Source organism: Tachyglossus aculeatus, chromosome 18, assembly GCF_015852505.1.
Source record: "Tachyglossus aculeatus isolate mTacAcu1 chromosome 18, mTacAcu1.pri, whole genome shotgun sequence".
NCBI classification, from domain to species: Eukaryota; Metazoa; Chordata; class Mammalia; order Monotremata; family Tachyglossidae; genus Tachyglossus; species Tachyglossus aculeatus.
Window position 1 is genome coordinate 2,994,237 of NC_052083.1, and position 17,100 is coordinate 3,011,336.

Below are 17,100 nucleotides of genomic sequence, written 5' to 3' on the forward strand. Positions count from 1 at the left end.
GTGTAAGTGCTTAACGAATTATTATTATCCAGACAGGAGGCTGACATCTGGCATTTCAAATTCATCCTTAATTACCCCGGCTGCCCACTCAACCCATAAAAGGGGGAGGAGGACGGAAGCTGGTGGTTAAGGACCAGAGGGGCAGCAGTGAAGGAAGAGCAGATGGTCTTCCTTTTATATGCTTTGGTTCCCTTTTTTCCTTCTCTTTCCTCCAATCCCTAACCTTTTCCTCCATTTTCTCCACCACTTCCTCTTTTGTCCTTGAGCTCAGCCTAACCACACTCCTCCCTGGTGTCCCGCCGCTCAGCGCTCTACTTCCAACAGGCCGCCCCTTCAAAACTTCACCTCCGATACCCTGTCTCAGAACTTCACCTCCAATGCCCCAACCCTCAAAGCCTCACCTCCAACTCCTGCCCCTCAAACTCCTCCTCCAAGTTTCCTCCCATGCTGAAAATGAACAGTGAGGGCCCCTTCATAGAAGAAAACATCTTCAGCCCCTTAGAGCCATGTGCAATGAAAATAGACTACATATCTCGATTTCGTACCAAATACACAGGTTAAGGACTGCATAGTCTAGCTCCTAAAAACTCACGTTCTAGTTCTCTAAGATACTCACCTCTGCTCTTGTCACGACGATTCGGATTAGAGTCTCCTCATCAGTCCCAGCTCCCTTCATGGACTCATACAGAAGCTCAGCGAAGTAACCGGGGCAATCTCGGGCACATCTCACTGGGTTAGAAAGGACAAGGGTGAGTGGGCTATTATCTATCACACCAGTCTCTCAGCCCCTAACCCAGGGTCCGAGGCTCAACCCAAGGTAGCAGAAAAGTAACCCAGTTTCACTAGCATCAACGCATGGCGTAATGACCCAAGTCTGTTCACAAATCCTTCTAGACAAACCCTTCTGTTCCCTCTTCATTCATTCAATCGTATTTATTGAGCGCTTACTGTGTGCAGAGCACTGTACTAAGCGCTTGGGAAGTACAAATTGGAATATTCATTTGATTCAATCATATTCATTGAGTGCAAAACACTTTACTAAGTGTTTGGGAGAGTACAACAACAGATATGCATGGATTCTCCCACATCATATTTGCAGAGGTCATTGATTTTAACCAAGAGATAAATAGATAACCAAAAAGGAGAGTGGGAGGTCTCCTAAAGTCAACTAAGTCAATATCTGCATTTAATCCTATTTGCCTGCAGGCAGAAGGGTGGAGCACAGAGGGAGGGGTGTGAGTCTAGACTGTGAGTCCATTGTTGGGTAGGGATTGTCTCTATATGTTGCCGACTTGTACTTCCCAAGCGCTTAGTACAGTGCTCTGCACACAGTAAGCGCTCAATAAATACGACTGACTGAATGAATATCTCTACGCTGATGACACCCAGATCTACATCTCTGCCCCTGCTCTCTCCCCCTCTCTCCAGGCTCGCATCTCCTCCTGCCTTCAGGACATCTCCATCTGGATGTCTGCCCACCACCTAAAGCTCAACATGTCGAAGACTGAGCTCCTTGTCTTCCCTCCCAAACCTTGTCCTCTCCCTGACTTTCCCATCTCTGTTGACGGCACTACCATCCTTCCCGTCTCACAAGCCCGCAACCTTGGTGTCATCCTCGACTCTGCTCTCTCATTCACCCCTCACATCCAAGCCGTCACCAAAACCTGCCGGTCTCAGCTCCGCAACATTGCCAAGATCCGCCCTTTCCTCTCCATCCAAACTGCTACCCTGCTCGTTCAGGCTCTCATCCTATCCCGTCTGGACTACTGCACTAGCCTTCTCTCTGATCTCCCATCCTCGTGTCTCTCTCCACTTCAATCCATACTTCATGCTGCTGCCCGGATTATCTTTGTCCAGAAACGCTCTGGACATATTACTCCCCTCCTCAAAAACCTCCAATGGCTACCGATCAATCTGCGCATCAGGCAGAAACTCCTCACCCTGGGCTTCAAGGCTGTCCATCACCTCGCCCCCTCCTACCTCACCTCCCTTCTCTCCTTCTACTGCCCAGCCCGCACCCTCCGCTCCTCCACCACTAATCTCCTCACTGTACCTCGCTCTCGCCTGTCCCGCCATCGACCCCCGGCCCACGTCATCCCCCGGGCCTGGAATGCCCTCCCTCTGCCCATCCGCCAAGCCAGCTCTCTTCCTCCCTTCAAGGCCCTGCTGAGAGCTCACCTCCTCCAGGAGGCCTTCCCAGACTGAGCCCCTTCTTTCCTCTCCCCCTCGTCCCCCTCTCCATCCCCCCATCTTGCCTCCTTCCCTTCCCCACAGCACCTGTATATATGTATATATGGTTGTACATATTTATGACTCTATTTATTTATTTATTTATTTATTTATTTTACTTGTACATTTCTATCCTACTTGTTTTGTTTTGTTGGTATGTTTGGTTCTGTTCTCTGTCTCCCCCTTTTAGACTGTGAGCCCACTGTTGGGTAGGGACTGTCTCTATGTGATGCCAATTTGTACTTCCCAAGCGCTTAGTACAGTGCTCTGCACATAGTAAGCGCTCAATAAATACGATTGATTGATTGATTGATTGATTGAATGAATGAATGAATGAATGAAACCCCCGAAGCTAGAGTGCTTTTCTAGGGGGCCCTGGACTGCCCCCCTCCCCTATGTTATTCTTGGCTAATTATTAGAATATGTAAAGTGTGGACATATTTGATAAATAAGGATGTAATGGTAATAGGGATAACGTGAGCTAACATTCTTTTACGGTATTTATTAAGCTCTTAATATGTGCCATGCACTGTACTAAGCATTGAGGCAGATACAAGCTAGTCAGGTTGTCCCACAGAGGGCTCACAAGTCTTAATCAGAGAAGTAGCATGGCTCAGTGGAAAGAGCCCAGGCTTTGGAGTCAGAGGTTGTGGGTTCGAATCCCAGCTCCACCACATGTCTGCTGTGTGACCTTGGGCAAGTCACTTAACTTCTCTTGGCCTCAGTTACCTCATCTGTAAAATGGGGATTAAGACTGTGAGCCCCCCTTGGGACAACCTGATCACCTTATATTCCCCCAGCGCTTAGAACAGTGCTTTGCACATAGTAAGCACTTAACAAATGCCAACATCATTATTATTATTATTATTAATCCCCATTTTACAAATGAGGTATGTGAGGCACAGAGAAATTGTGACTTGCCCAAGGTCACACAGCAGACAAGCGGTGGAGTTAGGATTAGAACCCAGGTCCTTCTGACTCCCAAGCTCGTGCTCTATCCACTAGGCCATGCTGTTTCTCATCACCACTGAACCTGTGCTCCTATGTACTTCCTTAATCCCTCCGCACATACACAACCCTTTCTTCTGACATTGTGATTCCATTATCATTATCATTATTATTTTCATTATTATTATGTATTTATTAAGCGCTGAGGGAGATACAAGTTAATCAGGTCCGACACGGTCCCCCCATGTGGACCTCACAGACTAAATAGGAGGGAGAACCCTGGGAGCAGTATCCAAACAGGCTTCCTTGCCCAAAGAAATTCCTTACTTCCCTACCAGCATTCTAAAGCCAGAATGTGCCGCGAAAGCGTGTATTACGGAACAAGAGGGTGGATGTGTCTTTCCAAAAGATGTGTTGACTATGGAGAGGGACAAGGAAGCACTGTTTGCCAGAGGAGAGGTAAATGCAAATACATTCAGTTCTGCTAGAATGCCTTATGAAGGACTCTGTGTACTTTCAACATCGAGCAGGGTAGCAGCAGCAGGTAAAAAAGAAAATGGAGAGGAAGACAGGGGAGGAGAAGGAAGCACTACAGATGCAAGGATACCCTGGTTCTATTTTGTGAGTGGACTGGGGCTGGGGAGAGGGTGTCTACCAGCTTGCTAAAGGCCACCAGGCAGCAGCTTCTTTCCCTTCTTTGCTCACTTGTTGGGTGACAGATTCCTGTGCAGACAAACAGAGCTTCTGGGTAAGAAGAAATACAAGTTTGCTGCCTCTCCTCGCCTGCCACCCCTATGGGGTTTTTTGTACCTTTTCTCTTTGTTGCACTAAGTGTAACAAATAGGACTGGAACTGAGGTCTTGTAAAATACTAGGCATGTAAACTCAATTCTGCACCTTGGGGATGGAGCAAGTTAAGTCAGTGGCGAATATAGATATATAAAACACACACACAACCCACCTTAGTTCTTCTATAACATGTTTTTGCTACACAGAGGTCACAGTAAAAGAGGTTTTCCCACCTAAGCTATGCCACCTCTTCTCACCGCACTGTCTGCCTTGAACACGATGTGATCTGGGGCTAAGCATTTGGGCGGAGATCAGGTTGTCAGGACTATAACAGAAGTGTTCCTTCACCTGTCGTTTGTCAAGAACGAAATCGCCACACGATAGAACTGGCTGGACCGTAAAATACTTGTGGCGACATAAACTATGCAATCTATTCTTGGGCAATTTTTGAGAAGAAGCATTACCTAATTTGAAGATTAAGCCTGGGAGTCAGGGGGTTCTAATCCCATCTTCCCCACTTGCCTCTTGGGTGACTTTAGGTAAGTCACTTAATAATAATAATAATGGCATTTATGAAATGCTTACTATGTGCAAAGCACTGTTCTAAGCACTGGGGAGGTTACAAGGTGATCAGGTTGTCCCACGGGGGGCTCACAGTCTTAATCCCCATTTTTCAGATGAGGTAACTGAGGCACAGAGAAGTTAAGCGACTTGCCCAAAGTCACACAGCTGACAATTGGTGGAGCCGGGATTTGAACCCCTGACCTCTGACTCCAAAGCCCCGGGCTCTTTCCACTGAGCCACGCTGCTTCAGTAATGACGGTACTTCTTAAGTGCTTACTATGTGCCAAGCAGTTTACTGAGCACTGGTGTAGTTACAAGATCATCGGGTTAAATATAATCCCCGTCCACATGGGGCTTACAGTCTAAATAGGAATGAGTAGGATTTAATTCCCATTTTACAGAATAGGAAACTGAGGCACAGAGAAGTCATGACTTGCCCGAGGTAGCACAGCAGACAAATGGTAGAGCCAGGATTCGAAGTCCCCTGACTCCTAAGCCTGCGTTCTTTCCACTAGGCCGCAAGGCTCCTCTCTTCTCTGTGCTTCAGTTTTTTCATCTGTAAAATCATCATCATCATCAATCGTATTTATTGAGCGCTTACTGTGTGCAGAGCACTGTACTAAGCGCTTGGGAAGTACAAGTTGGCAATGGGGATGATACCTAGTCTCTCTCTCCCATGGACTGTGAGCCCTATATGGGACAGGGACTGGGTCAGATCTGAATGAATTTTATCTACCCCATTGCTTGGTACAATGCTTGGCATACGGAAAGCATTTAACAAATGCCACAAGCATAATGTTATTAAGGTGAAATTTTATTTAGGTTCCTTTGGCGATGACCCTTTCTTACGTCCTCTCTTCCTCTGTCTCTTCTTACCCACTGTCACCATTCCAAATCTCTCATTTCAGAAATATGTAGAAGGGGAGAGGACATGCAAAGTTAGGGGAAGTGTCAGCCCGGGTGTAGGAGGGTAAATAATGAGACGCCACAGTTGGAGATACAGCTTTCAGCCCTGTGAATAACCCTTTCTCTCTCAGACTCAGTGATGAATCCAAAATGTCACGTGCAACACCGGGGGCCCTGATGCCTACAGAGATAACAGCACAAGCCCCCCTGGTTTGAATGCGAAGAAAGAATGCGTGAAAATAATCGATGGCTGTCGTCATTCCAAAATACAAAGGAAAGGCTGGCAACTTGAGGGCTGTTTTTTAACTTCCCCAGTTGTTTTTCTCTACGGCTTCTGGGAATTCTCCTTTCAGTTCCAGGTGCCATTTGATTTTCTGCCCTGGACACCTCACTTTTGGATGGTGGACAATGGGATCAATGGTAATGGGAAAGAAGCAGCTGCCAGCCCCAACCCTTGTATCCCTCCTCTGTTATTTCCTGCCCCTCGGTGATGCCTTGAGAGATTCTCCTGGCACATTTTGAGGTCTGGACTCCCTCCTCACCGTAGAGTTCTCTCCAAGAGGGACTTTCTCTTCTGAAATGTTAAAGGAAATTAAACAGAAAAGGACCCTCTCAAGTCACCAGGTATGTGCAAGGACTTGTTATGTGGATTTCACAAGTAGGTACCTTCGTAATACAAGCCGTTAGGAAAATGTGGCCATAGAACAACGGAAACAGCAAACCGAGGACAGACACTCCAACAGAAACCTTGCTTGGATAACTGGTCGAGTCCAAGAGATCATCCGAGTAAAAGAGGTATCCTTTCCAAAGAAAAGCAGCTTGGCTCAGTGGAAAGAGCCTGGGCTTGGGAGTCTGAGGTCATGGGTTCTAATCCCGGCTCTGCCTACTTGTCAGCTGTGTGACTTTGGGCAAGTCACTTAACTTCTCTGGGCCTCAGTTCCCTCAACTGTTAAATGGGGTTGAAGACTGTGAGCCCCATGTGGGACGACCTGATTACCTTGTATCCCTCCAACACTTAGAACAGTGCTTTGCACAGAGTAAGCACTTAACAAATGCCATCATCATCGTCATTATCATCAAAGGAGGAATGCTCTTCTTAGTAAGGAGAAGAAGGAAACTTTTAAAGGGTGGTAGAGCAGATCTAAAATGATTAGGTGGGTCAGATAGGTGAATGAGACTTACCGTGCATAAGATACCGGGAGCTATGAAATAAAGATTAATCATCACCAATGGCACTTATTGAGCACTTACTGTGTGCAGAGCACTGTACTAAGCACTGGGGAGAGTTCAATGCAACAGAGTTAGCAGACACATGCCCTTCCCACAGTGAGCTTACAGGCTACAGGATTGTAAAAGATTCCTCAAATTGATCTGAAGCAGAAAGTTGGCTAGGGAGTCTCCCTGTGGGGTGTATCTCTTGTGGATAGAGATTGCTTCTACTAACTCCATTGTATTGAACTTTCCCAAGTGTTTAGTACATTGCGCTGCATACAGTAAGCACTCAATAAATACCATTGGTTTATTGATCGAGTCAGTGATGCGAAAAGGATGGAAAAAGAGATAAATGAGAAGCTCCATTCATTCTTTGGTGATAGCTGAGAAGCTCAATTCATTCTTGACTTTGGCCTTTATCAAGAAAATATTCCAATACACATTTTTTTAAAATTGTCAGATCCGAAAGCACGATCAAAATGCAGTGAATGCATAAGGAAATTGTGTCTGGGTAGATGGACAAAATGTAATCGCATCAGCCAGATCAGATGACACCTGCTTAAGAGTTCTAAAAGCATTGTAAGGACAAATGGTTGAACTGGCAAAAATGTATTGCCTATCTTTGCAAATAATAATAATAATAATAATGGCATTTATTAAGGGCTTACTATGTGCAAAGCACTGTTCTAAGCACTGGGGAGATTACAAGGTGATCAGATTGTCCCACGGGTGGCTCACAGTCTTAATCCCCATTTGACAGATGAGGTAACTGAGGCCCAGAGAAGTTAAGTGACTTGCCCAAAGTCACACAGCTGAATTGGCAGAGCTGGGATTTGAACCCCTGACCTCTGACTCCAAAGCCCGTGCTCTTTCCACTGGGCAAATGGCCTGTGTACCCAGTTCTTAAAGATAGCTAGTTCAACACCAGTGTTTAAGAAGAATTCCAGAGGTGGCTTTGGGAATTTCAGACTTGGTGAGACTCACACCTCAATATCTGGTAACTGATAGACTCTATGAAACGATGTAGAATTATTGACCATCAGACAAGCAGAAAGTATTAAAGAAAAGACAAATTGTATTCTCCAAGGGGAAATCATGCCACATGAATCTGCTGGAATTCTTTGGAAGAGATAAATAAGCAGCAGAAAGAGGAGAACTGCTGGACATGATATATTCAGCTCTCAAACATCCTCTGACTATGTCCATTGCCAAAGACTTTTTTAAAAACTGGAATGCTCACTGGATTGGAGACAATATTCTGCCATGGTAATAAAACTGGCTGAAGGATGAGAGGGAGTTAAACAGCCACATTTCTGTCAATAGAGGAGCTGACCAAGCATTGATGTTAGAGCCAATGTTATTTAACATTTTTTAAGTGATTTGGAAGGGGGTGTGGACAGTGAATTCTCCAAAGTTCCCAGTTTATCCTGATTAAATTCTGCTAGGTGATGGGCCGCGTAGTTTGCCTTATAAAGCTGAGTGAATGTTTGGAAAAGAGGCAGATGTTCTTCAGGGTGGAAGAAGTGTGAGGAAATGCATCCAGGGAAGAATAATCCAAACTCTAGTCACATGAGGAAGGGTTCTGAGTTATCTGTCATAATGAGGAAATGCAATCGTGCAGTCATTGTCAACTGTCCTTGAAATCATTAGTTTGAAATGCATCAGTAGCCAAAAGGAGCAGCTCCATCTGGCCAAACAGGTGATGATCTGCTGTAGTGCAATATGTCTCGGGAAATATTAAATCTGGTCCCAGACCTAACTCTTTTTCATGATATTTGTTAAGCACTTACTATGTTCCGGGCACTGTACTAAGCGGTGGGGTTGATACAGGCTAATCAGGTGGAACACAGTACAAGTTCCACATGGGGCTCACAGTCTTAACTCTCATTTTACAGATGAGGTAACTGAGGCACAGAGAAGTTAAGTGACTTGCCCAAGCTCACACAGCAGACAATCTGAAACACAGGCTTGTGCTCTTTCCTGTAGGCATGATGATGCTCCTTCTTCCCTGACTTTCCCCTCTAGTTTTTCCCACTCCTAATAGCCTTTCCCTGCTGCTGCGGCCCCAGAGAGGTCTGCTCTTGAAACTAGCCACTGGATCCATCTGTTCAGATGTCCTCCATCCTGGCCATGGCCCCATTGACCAAATGAATGGCCACAGCAATCGGAAGGGTTCCAAAATCATCAAAGGAATTTACTGAGCACCTCCCATATGCACTGTATCGTACTAGTTTCTTGGGAAAGTTCAATGCAGTTGGTAGACATGATTCCTGCCCACAAGGAGCTCTCAATCTAGTGGAGGATCTTACGATCCAGAGACCAAAGTTCCCCCTCCCTGCTGGAGTCAGAAGGACCACTTGTCAGCTGTGTGCCCTTGGGTAAGTCACTTCACTTCTCTCTGCCTCAGTTCCCCCTCAAGCGCTTAGTACAGTGCCAAGCGCTTAGTACAGTGCCAAGAGCTTAGTACAGTGCTCTGCACATAGTAAGCGCTCAATAAATACGATTGATTGATTCCCCCTTCTGTAAAATGGGGATTAAGTTTGTGAGCCCATGTGGGACAGGGACCGTGTACAACCCGATTCGCTCGTACCCACCCCAGGGCTTAGAACAGTGCCTGGCACATAGTAAGAGCTTAACAAATTGCCACAATCATCATCACCTGCCGTTCCTCCCCCATCCCACATTCATTCATTCAATAGTATTTATTGAGCACTTACTGTGTGCAGAGCACTGTACTAAGTGCTTGGGAAGTCCAAGTTGGCAACATACAGAGACGGTCCCTACCCAACAGTGGGCTCACAGTCTAGAAGGGGGAGACAGACAACAAAACAGAACACATTAACAAAATGAAATAAATAGAATAAATATGTACAAATAAAATAGAGTAATAAATACGTACAAACATATATACATGTTCATTCGTCTCCCAGCCCCAGAACTGGTGGTGCCTTGTCTATGTGATGCCAATTTGTACTTCCCAAGCGCTTAGTACAGTGCTCTGCACATAGTAAGCGCTCAATAAATACGATTGATTGATTGATTGATTGTCTGGGCTTTCCAAGGTGGGATCGGCCCTAAGGAAATCCGCAGGGCGGAAAATGTCCCAGGGCTCCAGATCATCGCTATCAAGTCACGATCACACGAGATGCTAAAGTTCTCAACTTTACCGAGAGTTAAATAGGCAGTCTTCAGATCTCCAGATGTTTCGGATTTAATGGCCTCTTCGATGTCCTTGCCAACCAGCTGGGGATACAACAGTGAAACAGCTGTTAGTAGGGCTTGCACATTTGCACTTACTGTTCTGATTGCCACTGACCTACTGCTGTCACTTGACCTCCATTTTCATCTCTTGTCTTTTTTTATGGTAACTGCTATTATTCCGGTATTTGTTGAACGCTCAGTGCATGCCAGGCACTGAATTTGTTAATCGCTTACTGTGTGTCAGGCACTGTACTAAGCACTGGAGTAGATACTAGATAAAAAGGTTGGAACAGCCCCTGTTCCACTTGGAGCTCATGGTCTTTATCCCCATTTTACAGATGAGGTAACTGAGGCACGGAGAAGTGAATTGACTTGCCCATGGTCCCAGCTGGCAAGTGGAGGATCTGGGAGAAGAATCCACGTCCTTCCAACTTCCAGACCGGGACTCCATCCACTAAGCCATGCTGTTTCTCTCTCAAGCGCTTAGTACAATGCTCTGCACACAGAAAGCACTCAATGATGAGGATGATGAGGAAGTTGAAGTGCTAAGTACAGTGCTGGGTGCAGAGAAGGTCAATACACAGCAAACAAATACCACAGTTACTATTACTGGGGCGGAACAATAGGATTAATAGGCATAATCCCTGCCCTTGAGGAGCTTACATTCTAGAGGGGGAGAAGAAAGTGGATATTAGGTGAGTTAATACTTAAGTAACTGGACCAAGTGACTTGAATCACCCCGCTGCCACGTGAAGGGCACAAACTCTCTCCCCTTTTCTCTCCAAAACAACGGGAACCCAAGCCTGTGCTTGTCAGAAAAGTCACCTTCCTTCACGTGGGTGAAATTCAGAGCTGTGACTGATTCACAGGCAGTCAGTGCCTCTCTCCAGGCTTCTGGGCAAATATTTACAGAAACTGCAGTCTACAGTAAATTGCGGATCTGCTTTACACAAATACTGCACCTGCCAAGCTTGGAACGGGGAACTGAAAGGGAACTTAAAATGTTCTTCTGCCATTGGGAATTTCATTCTGGCATGAAAAATACTGGAACTTCTTTCTTGGATATGGCCTGTCTACCCGGTTCTTAAAGATAGCTAGTTCAACAGCAGGGTTTAAGAAGAGTTCCAGAGGTGGCTTTGCGAATTATAGACTTGGTGAGACTCACACCTCAATATCTGGTAACTGATAGACTCTATGATACAGTCTAGAATTATTGATCATCAGACAATTAGAAACTATTAAAGAAAAGACAAATTGTATTCTCCAAGGGGAAATCATGCCGCATGAATCTGCTGGAATTCTTTGGAAGAGATAAATAAGCAGCAGAAAGAGGAGAACTGCTGGAAGGGGGGAGACGGACATCAAAACAAGTAAACAGGCATCAGTGTAAATAGAATTATAAATATATACACATCAAAACAAGTAAACAAACATCAAATTGTAAGGCAAGTTCCCTTCCATGGAGTGTCCTGAAATTATAAATTGGGTGAAAAACAGCTCCATATCTGCTCTAAAATCGTCAGAATTCTGGAGTGAGTATTGATGGACTCATGTAGCGTATTTGGAACAAACAGTCCCAAGTAGCCGACACGTCCCCGGTGAAAGAACCCCCCGTTACAGGATTTTTGGGTGTTGAAACTTGTTGACCCAACCCTGAGGCCTTTACCTCCACCCACATGCCTCGAACCTCCAGCTGTCTTGTCCCTGAATCCTAATTTAGGGTTGAGAACCAGGGAGAGAGCTCTTATTTTACCTGTAATTTATGTATTTATAGTAACGTCTGTCTCCCCCTCTGGACTGGAAGCTCATTATGAGCATATCTTAGTGTCTTCCAACTCTGTTTTACTGTACTCTCCCAAATGCTTAGCACAGTGCTTGGCACACATTAAACACTAAATAAGTGTGATTGACTGCAGTCATCCCTTGGGGTCATTTCCAATTGGCGCTCCTGGAACCATATTGGAGGTCGCCCATGACTTCTAGGGCACCCTGTGTTGAGACAGAATAATAATAATAATAATAATGGCATTGATTAAGCGCTTACTATGTTCAAAGCACTGTTCTAAGTGCTGGGGAGGTTACAAGGAGATCAGGTTGCCCCACGGGGGGCTCACAGTCTTAATCCCCATTTTACAGTTGAGGGAACTGAGGCACAGAGAAGTTAAGTGACTTGCCCAAAGTCACACAGCTGACAGTTGGCAGAGCAGGGATTCGAACCCATGACCCCTAACTCCAAAGCCCGTGCTCTTTCCACTGAGCCATGCTGAATCATCCCAGGAGGCTCCTCTCCCAAACTGGGGAACTGTATAGCAAGGGTCCCCCAAACCAGTAAGGGTCCCCAGTTGCTCAGCCATAAGGCAATAAATTGGGAACAATTTATGTCCCTATAAACAAGATGAGGTCAAAAGACTATCTCATCAAGTGACGGTAACCGATTTTTCCCCTCGGCTGGCTACCTATGAAAGTAGCAGTAGCAGCAGCTACTCTCAGCTGCCATTTTAGTATTATTATTTTATTATTATTTACTAAAATAAATATTAAAAACTAGGGGAAATTTCCTGAGCAAAAGGTAAAACATCCTAAGCCTTGTTTCCTTCTCCCAATTTAGGAGAAGCAAGAAACAGGAAACGTTTCGGCGGGAGGGGGGTCTCCATTTCTATCCAAAGTGAATACGAACGGTCATCCATAGACCAGGACTGAGACATTTAAAAACACAGTATCAGGATATTCTGAAACTAAAATTGTTCGTTTCATGAAGATTCCTCCCCACTTCTGTTTTTCAGGGCCCGTATCATTGTGGTTAATTAAAATGTGTGTATTAGCACTGAGACAACTGTCAGATTTTCCAGAGTACTTACGGTTTCATAAGCTTGGAAAGTGGCATTGAGTTGCTTGAGGTTCCTTTTGGCCAGGACGTTATTGAAGGCCAGTTCATCCGTACCCCAGCGGCCTTCTCCTGCCTCAGAGAACCAAAGTTGATATTGTGAAACTATCCTACCCCAAGAAATACTGAATGAGAAGGTTTTTGTACACTTGGCCTTTACCTAGAGGTTAGCCAATCAATTAATCAATAAATCAATCAATCACCCCAAATTACCTAAAGTAAACACTCAATAAATAGCATTGATTGATGGATAGATTAAAGGTTGGAGAGACCAGACGTCAAATCCATTGGTTCAGCACTTTGAGCCGGTAGGTCCTCTGAGTATTGTAGAAACGGAGAACTGATTTTAGGATGTAATCAGGCTTTTGAAAGGAAAACACGTGGATTGAAAAAATGAACGGTTTTTCATTCTTTTAACACCAGAACATTTCTAATAATTTCCAAATTTTTCTAATATCTTTTGATAGACAAAGACCAGTCTGACCCCCCTCCTCAAATATTGATGATAAAATGGGCAGAGTGACAAAGTAGCCCATACTAGGACACTGCTGGTACAGCCTCCCTCATCACAGACAAAGAGGGCATCTCGCACAGGGGTCAAGACTCATTTTTTGAATTATGACCCTATCAGATATCACTGAGGGGGCCAACGTTTCCAGGCCTTGGAAACCAACCAGTATCAGAAGGCCTTACCTCAGCCCTAACTTTGAAGGAAACTACTTCCACACTCAAAGAAAACTGTCTAAAGCAGTCACATTCATTCATTCAATCGTATTTATAGAGCACTTACTGTGTGCAGAGCACTGTACTAAACACTTGGGAAGTACAAGTTGGCAACATATAGAGACGGTCCCTACCCAACAGTGGGCTCACAGTCAGTGATGTGATCTAGTCACATCATTGAAGTAGCATGCTTTAGTGGAAAGAGCACAGGGCTGGGAGTCTTGGGTTCTAATCTTGACTGCTGATTGCATGCTGTGTAACTTTGGGCACTTAACTTCTCTGTTCCCCGACTGTAAAATGGGGATGATATTTCCTTTCTCCTTTCTGCTTAGATTGTGAACCTCATGTGGGACAGGGACTGTGACCAGTCATGTTAAGTTTTATCTATCCCAGCACGTAGAACAGTGCTTAACACCCAAAAGGCACTTAACAAATACCAGAATGGTAATAATAAGCATTCCCACATTCCTGCAGAAATCTACAAGCACAGAGGTTTTTCCCCTACAAACAGAACATGGAGGAAATGTCAAGGGACTTCAAAGATGCCACTGTCACCTTTGAGCGGGAGAGAGTTCACGGTGGAAACTACTATGGGATTCTCCCTGCTTTCCGCCACCCAATAGTAGATAATAAATGAGACACAATTTCCTCAGATACTTACTTCATATAAATCTTTGGCATCCTGGCCAGCTAGATCATTGTCAACATCATTCCCTTCATCGCGGTCAGCCTAGAATAAGAGAGACAATGTTGCCATGGATGGGGTTGTAAATGGGGATTGTTCTCCAAAGGGTGTGGAGATTTTTGTATTTTTGAGCGATGAGCCTTTGCTCCCACCTTCTGGACATTGCTCATGTGAAATTATTCATAAAATGGGTCATTTCCATTTCTGCATGAGGAGGTTTTAGGGTAAACCATTGGCTTTCAAAGCATAAACAGGGCTGGAAGGAACCTTGCCTTACCACTCAGGTCATTTATATTGATGTCCGTTTACTTGTTTTGATGTGCATATATCTATAATTCTATTTACACTGATGCCTGTTACCTTGTTTTGATGTCTGTCTCCCCGCTTCCAGACTGTAAGCCCGGTGTGGGCTCTCTTGCTGAATTGTACTTTCCAAGCACTTAGTACAGTGCTGTACACACAGTAAGCGCTCCATAAATACGATCGAATGAATGAATGAATCCCCCTACCTCCATGAATGATTATCCACAAATCTTTCTAGGTAGATGTCGGTTTACCTGGAAAAATTACCAGAGACAATGCAATCCCCCTCTAGACTGTAAACTCATTATGAGAAGCAGCGTGGCTCAGTGGAAAGAGCACGGGCTTTGGAGTCAGAGGTCATGGGTTCGAGTCCCGGCTCCGCCACATGTCTGCTGTGTGACCTTGGGCAAGTCACTTAACTTCTCGGAGCCTCAGTTACCTCATCTGTAAAATGGGGATGATGACTGTGAGCCCCACGTGGGACAACCTGATCACCTTGTATCCCCCCCAGCGCTTAGAACAGTGTTTTGCACATAGTAAGTGCTTAACAAATGCCATTATTATTATTATTATTATGGGTTCTAATCCCCGCTCCGCCACTTGTCAGCTGTGTGACTTTGGGCAAGTCACTTAACTTCTCTGTGCCTCCATTTCCTCATATGTAAAATAGGGATTAAGGCTGTGAGCCCCCGTAAGACAACCTTGATTACCTTGCATCCCTGCAGCGCTTAGAACAGTGTTTGGTACACAGTAAGTGCTTAACAAATACCAATGTTATTATTATTATTATTATCGTGGGCTGGGAACGTTGCTACCAACTCTGATATATTATACTCTCCCAAGTGCTCAGTACACTGCTCTAAACACAGTTAGCATTCAATGACTGCAATTGATTGAAATCAGCTTCTTTTGTCAATTCTTCTCATTTTCAGAATGCTTAAATCCAGGAAGGCCTTCCCAGTGCTTAAGCTGAAACTTTCCTGCTGCACATTCCTCTTCTATCCACCCGTTTCCACCGTCTTCATGAAACAAAAGGGATTTATAAAGCTCATTTAAAAAATGGTGTGTCAAGCTTGAATCGATCCTTTGTCTGCCTGGCTGCTCATTGAGAACAATGCGTTCTAACGGTGACAGGAATTCATTGAAATTGGCCTAGACAGCTGACTCTGACAGAGTATCCGTATTGTCGTTCAATATGCTCAATATTGCCCGTTCGCTTACTCCATAACCAGGGTCAGATCAAAGCAGGGGCTTGAGGGGTGGCATCCCAGGGCCCCGGACTCCGTACAGTGCAAGCGTTTAGTGCAGCATTCGGCAGACAGTAAGCCCACAGTAAATACCATTGATTGACAAGGTATGGGAGCTGTATCATAATAATAATAATAATAATTGTGGTATTTGTTAAGCGCTTCCTTTGTACCAAGCACTGTTCTAACCGCTGAGGAGGTTACAGGGTGATCAGGTTGTCCCACGTGGGGCTCACCGTCTTAATCCCCATTTTACAGGTGAGGTAACTGAGGCACAGAGGAGTTAAGTGACTTGCCCAAAGTCACACAGCTGACAAGTGACGGAGCTGGGATTAGAACTCACAACCTCTGACTCCCAAGCCTGTGATCTTTCCACTGAGCCACGCTGCTTCTCAATCGTATTTATTGAGTGCTCACGGTGTGCAGAGCGCTGTACTAAGCGCTTGGGAAGTACAAGTTGGCAACATATAGAGACGGTCCCTACCCAACAACGGGCTCACAGTCTCATCATGTTAGTCCAGTGCTCTGCACTTAGTAAGGGCTCAATAAATACGATTGAATGAATGTTGGGGATGTCCCACATAACTGGATATCCCTGAGGATCGTAGAAGGAGTAATCAGAGAAGAAGAAGCAGAGAAGCTTCAGAGAAGCAGCGTGGCTCAGTGGAAAGAGCCCGGTCTTGGGAGTCAGAGGTCATGGGTTCGAATTGCGGCTCCACCAATTGTCAGCTATGTGACTTTGGGCAAGTCACTTCACTTCTCTGGGCCTCAGTTCCCTCATCTGTAAAATGGGGATTAAGACTGTGAGCCCCATACGGGACAACCTGATCACCTTGTATCCTCCCCAGTGCTTAGAACAGTGCTTTGCACATAGTAAGCGCTTAACAAATACCATCATCATTATTATTAATCCAGTCCTGCCCACTACAGAGCCTTTATCTACCTCACGGCTCTTCTTCCTACTTTCCCTTCATCCTCCCACTCCTGTTTATCAACTTTTACTTTTTTCCTCTTCTGTAATCAGGTGAAAGCTTACTTTGCACAGCCTCACCGCGAAACTTTTACCTATTGGTTCTACAGACTCTCATATCTTTTCTTGACAAAGTTTGAGAGATTATTTAACGATGGCAGCTGGGGAATTTCTCATTCAGAATTTGGCCCGCTGGCCCTCTGGCTGCCAATGATTTCCTTTTCCATTCTGATCTCCTGTGGGTTGGCTGCGCTGATGAATCATACGTTGGTGACCCTTTCAGAGCTTTTTTTAAAAAATTTTAAAAGAAAAACATCTTTATGACAGGAACCGAAATGGTTTAATCGCACGGCATAGCGGACAGAGCATGGGCCTGGGAATCAGAAGGTCATGGTTTCTAATCCCAGCTCCACCATTTGTCTGCTGTGTGACCTTGGGCA

The 17,100-nt window shown here is 45.0% G+C and overlaps 1 protein-coding gene across 4 annotated transcripts in view; it reads right to left on the bottom strand.

Annotated features, from left to right (window-relative positions):
* The window catches only part of ANXA13 (annexin A13), a 41,328-nt gene that overhangs the window by 2,849 nt on the left and 21,379 nt on the right, over positions 1 to 17,100 (bottom strand). For all 4 annotated transcript variants that reach the window (XM_038760426.1, XM_038760429.1, XM_038760427.1 and 1 more), the window contains 4 exons: positions 14,117 to 14,185; positions 12,707 to 12,808; positions 9,815 to 9,890; positions 617 to 729 (listed from right to left, as the gene is read on the bottom strand). In XM_038760426.1, the coding sequence (XP_038616354.1) occupies positions 617 to 729; positions 9,815 to 9,890; positions 12,707 to 12,808; positions 14,117 to 14,185 (360 nt within the window). The remainder of the gene's footprint in view (positions 1 to 616; positions 730 to 9,814; positions 9,891 to 12,706; positions 12,809 to 14,116; positions 14,186 to 17,100) is intronic.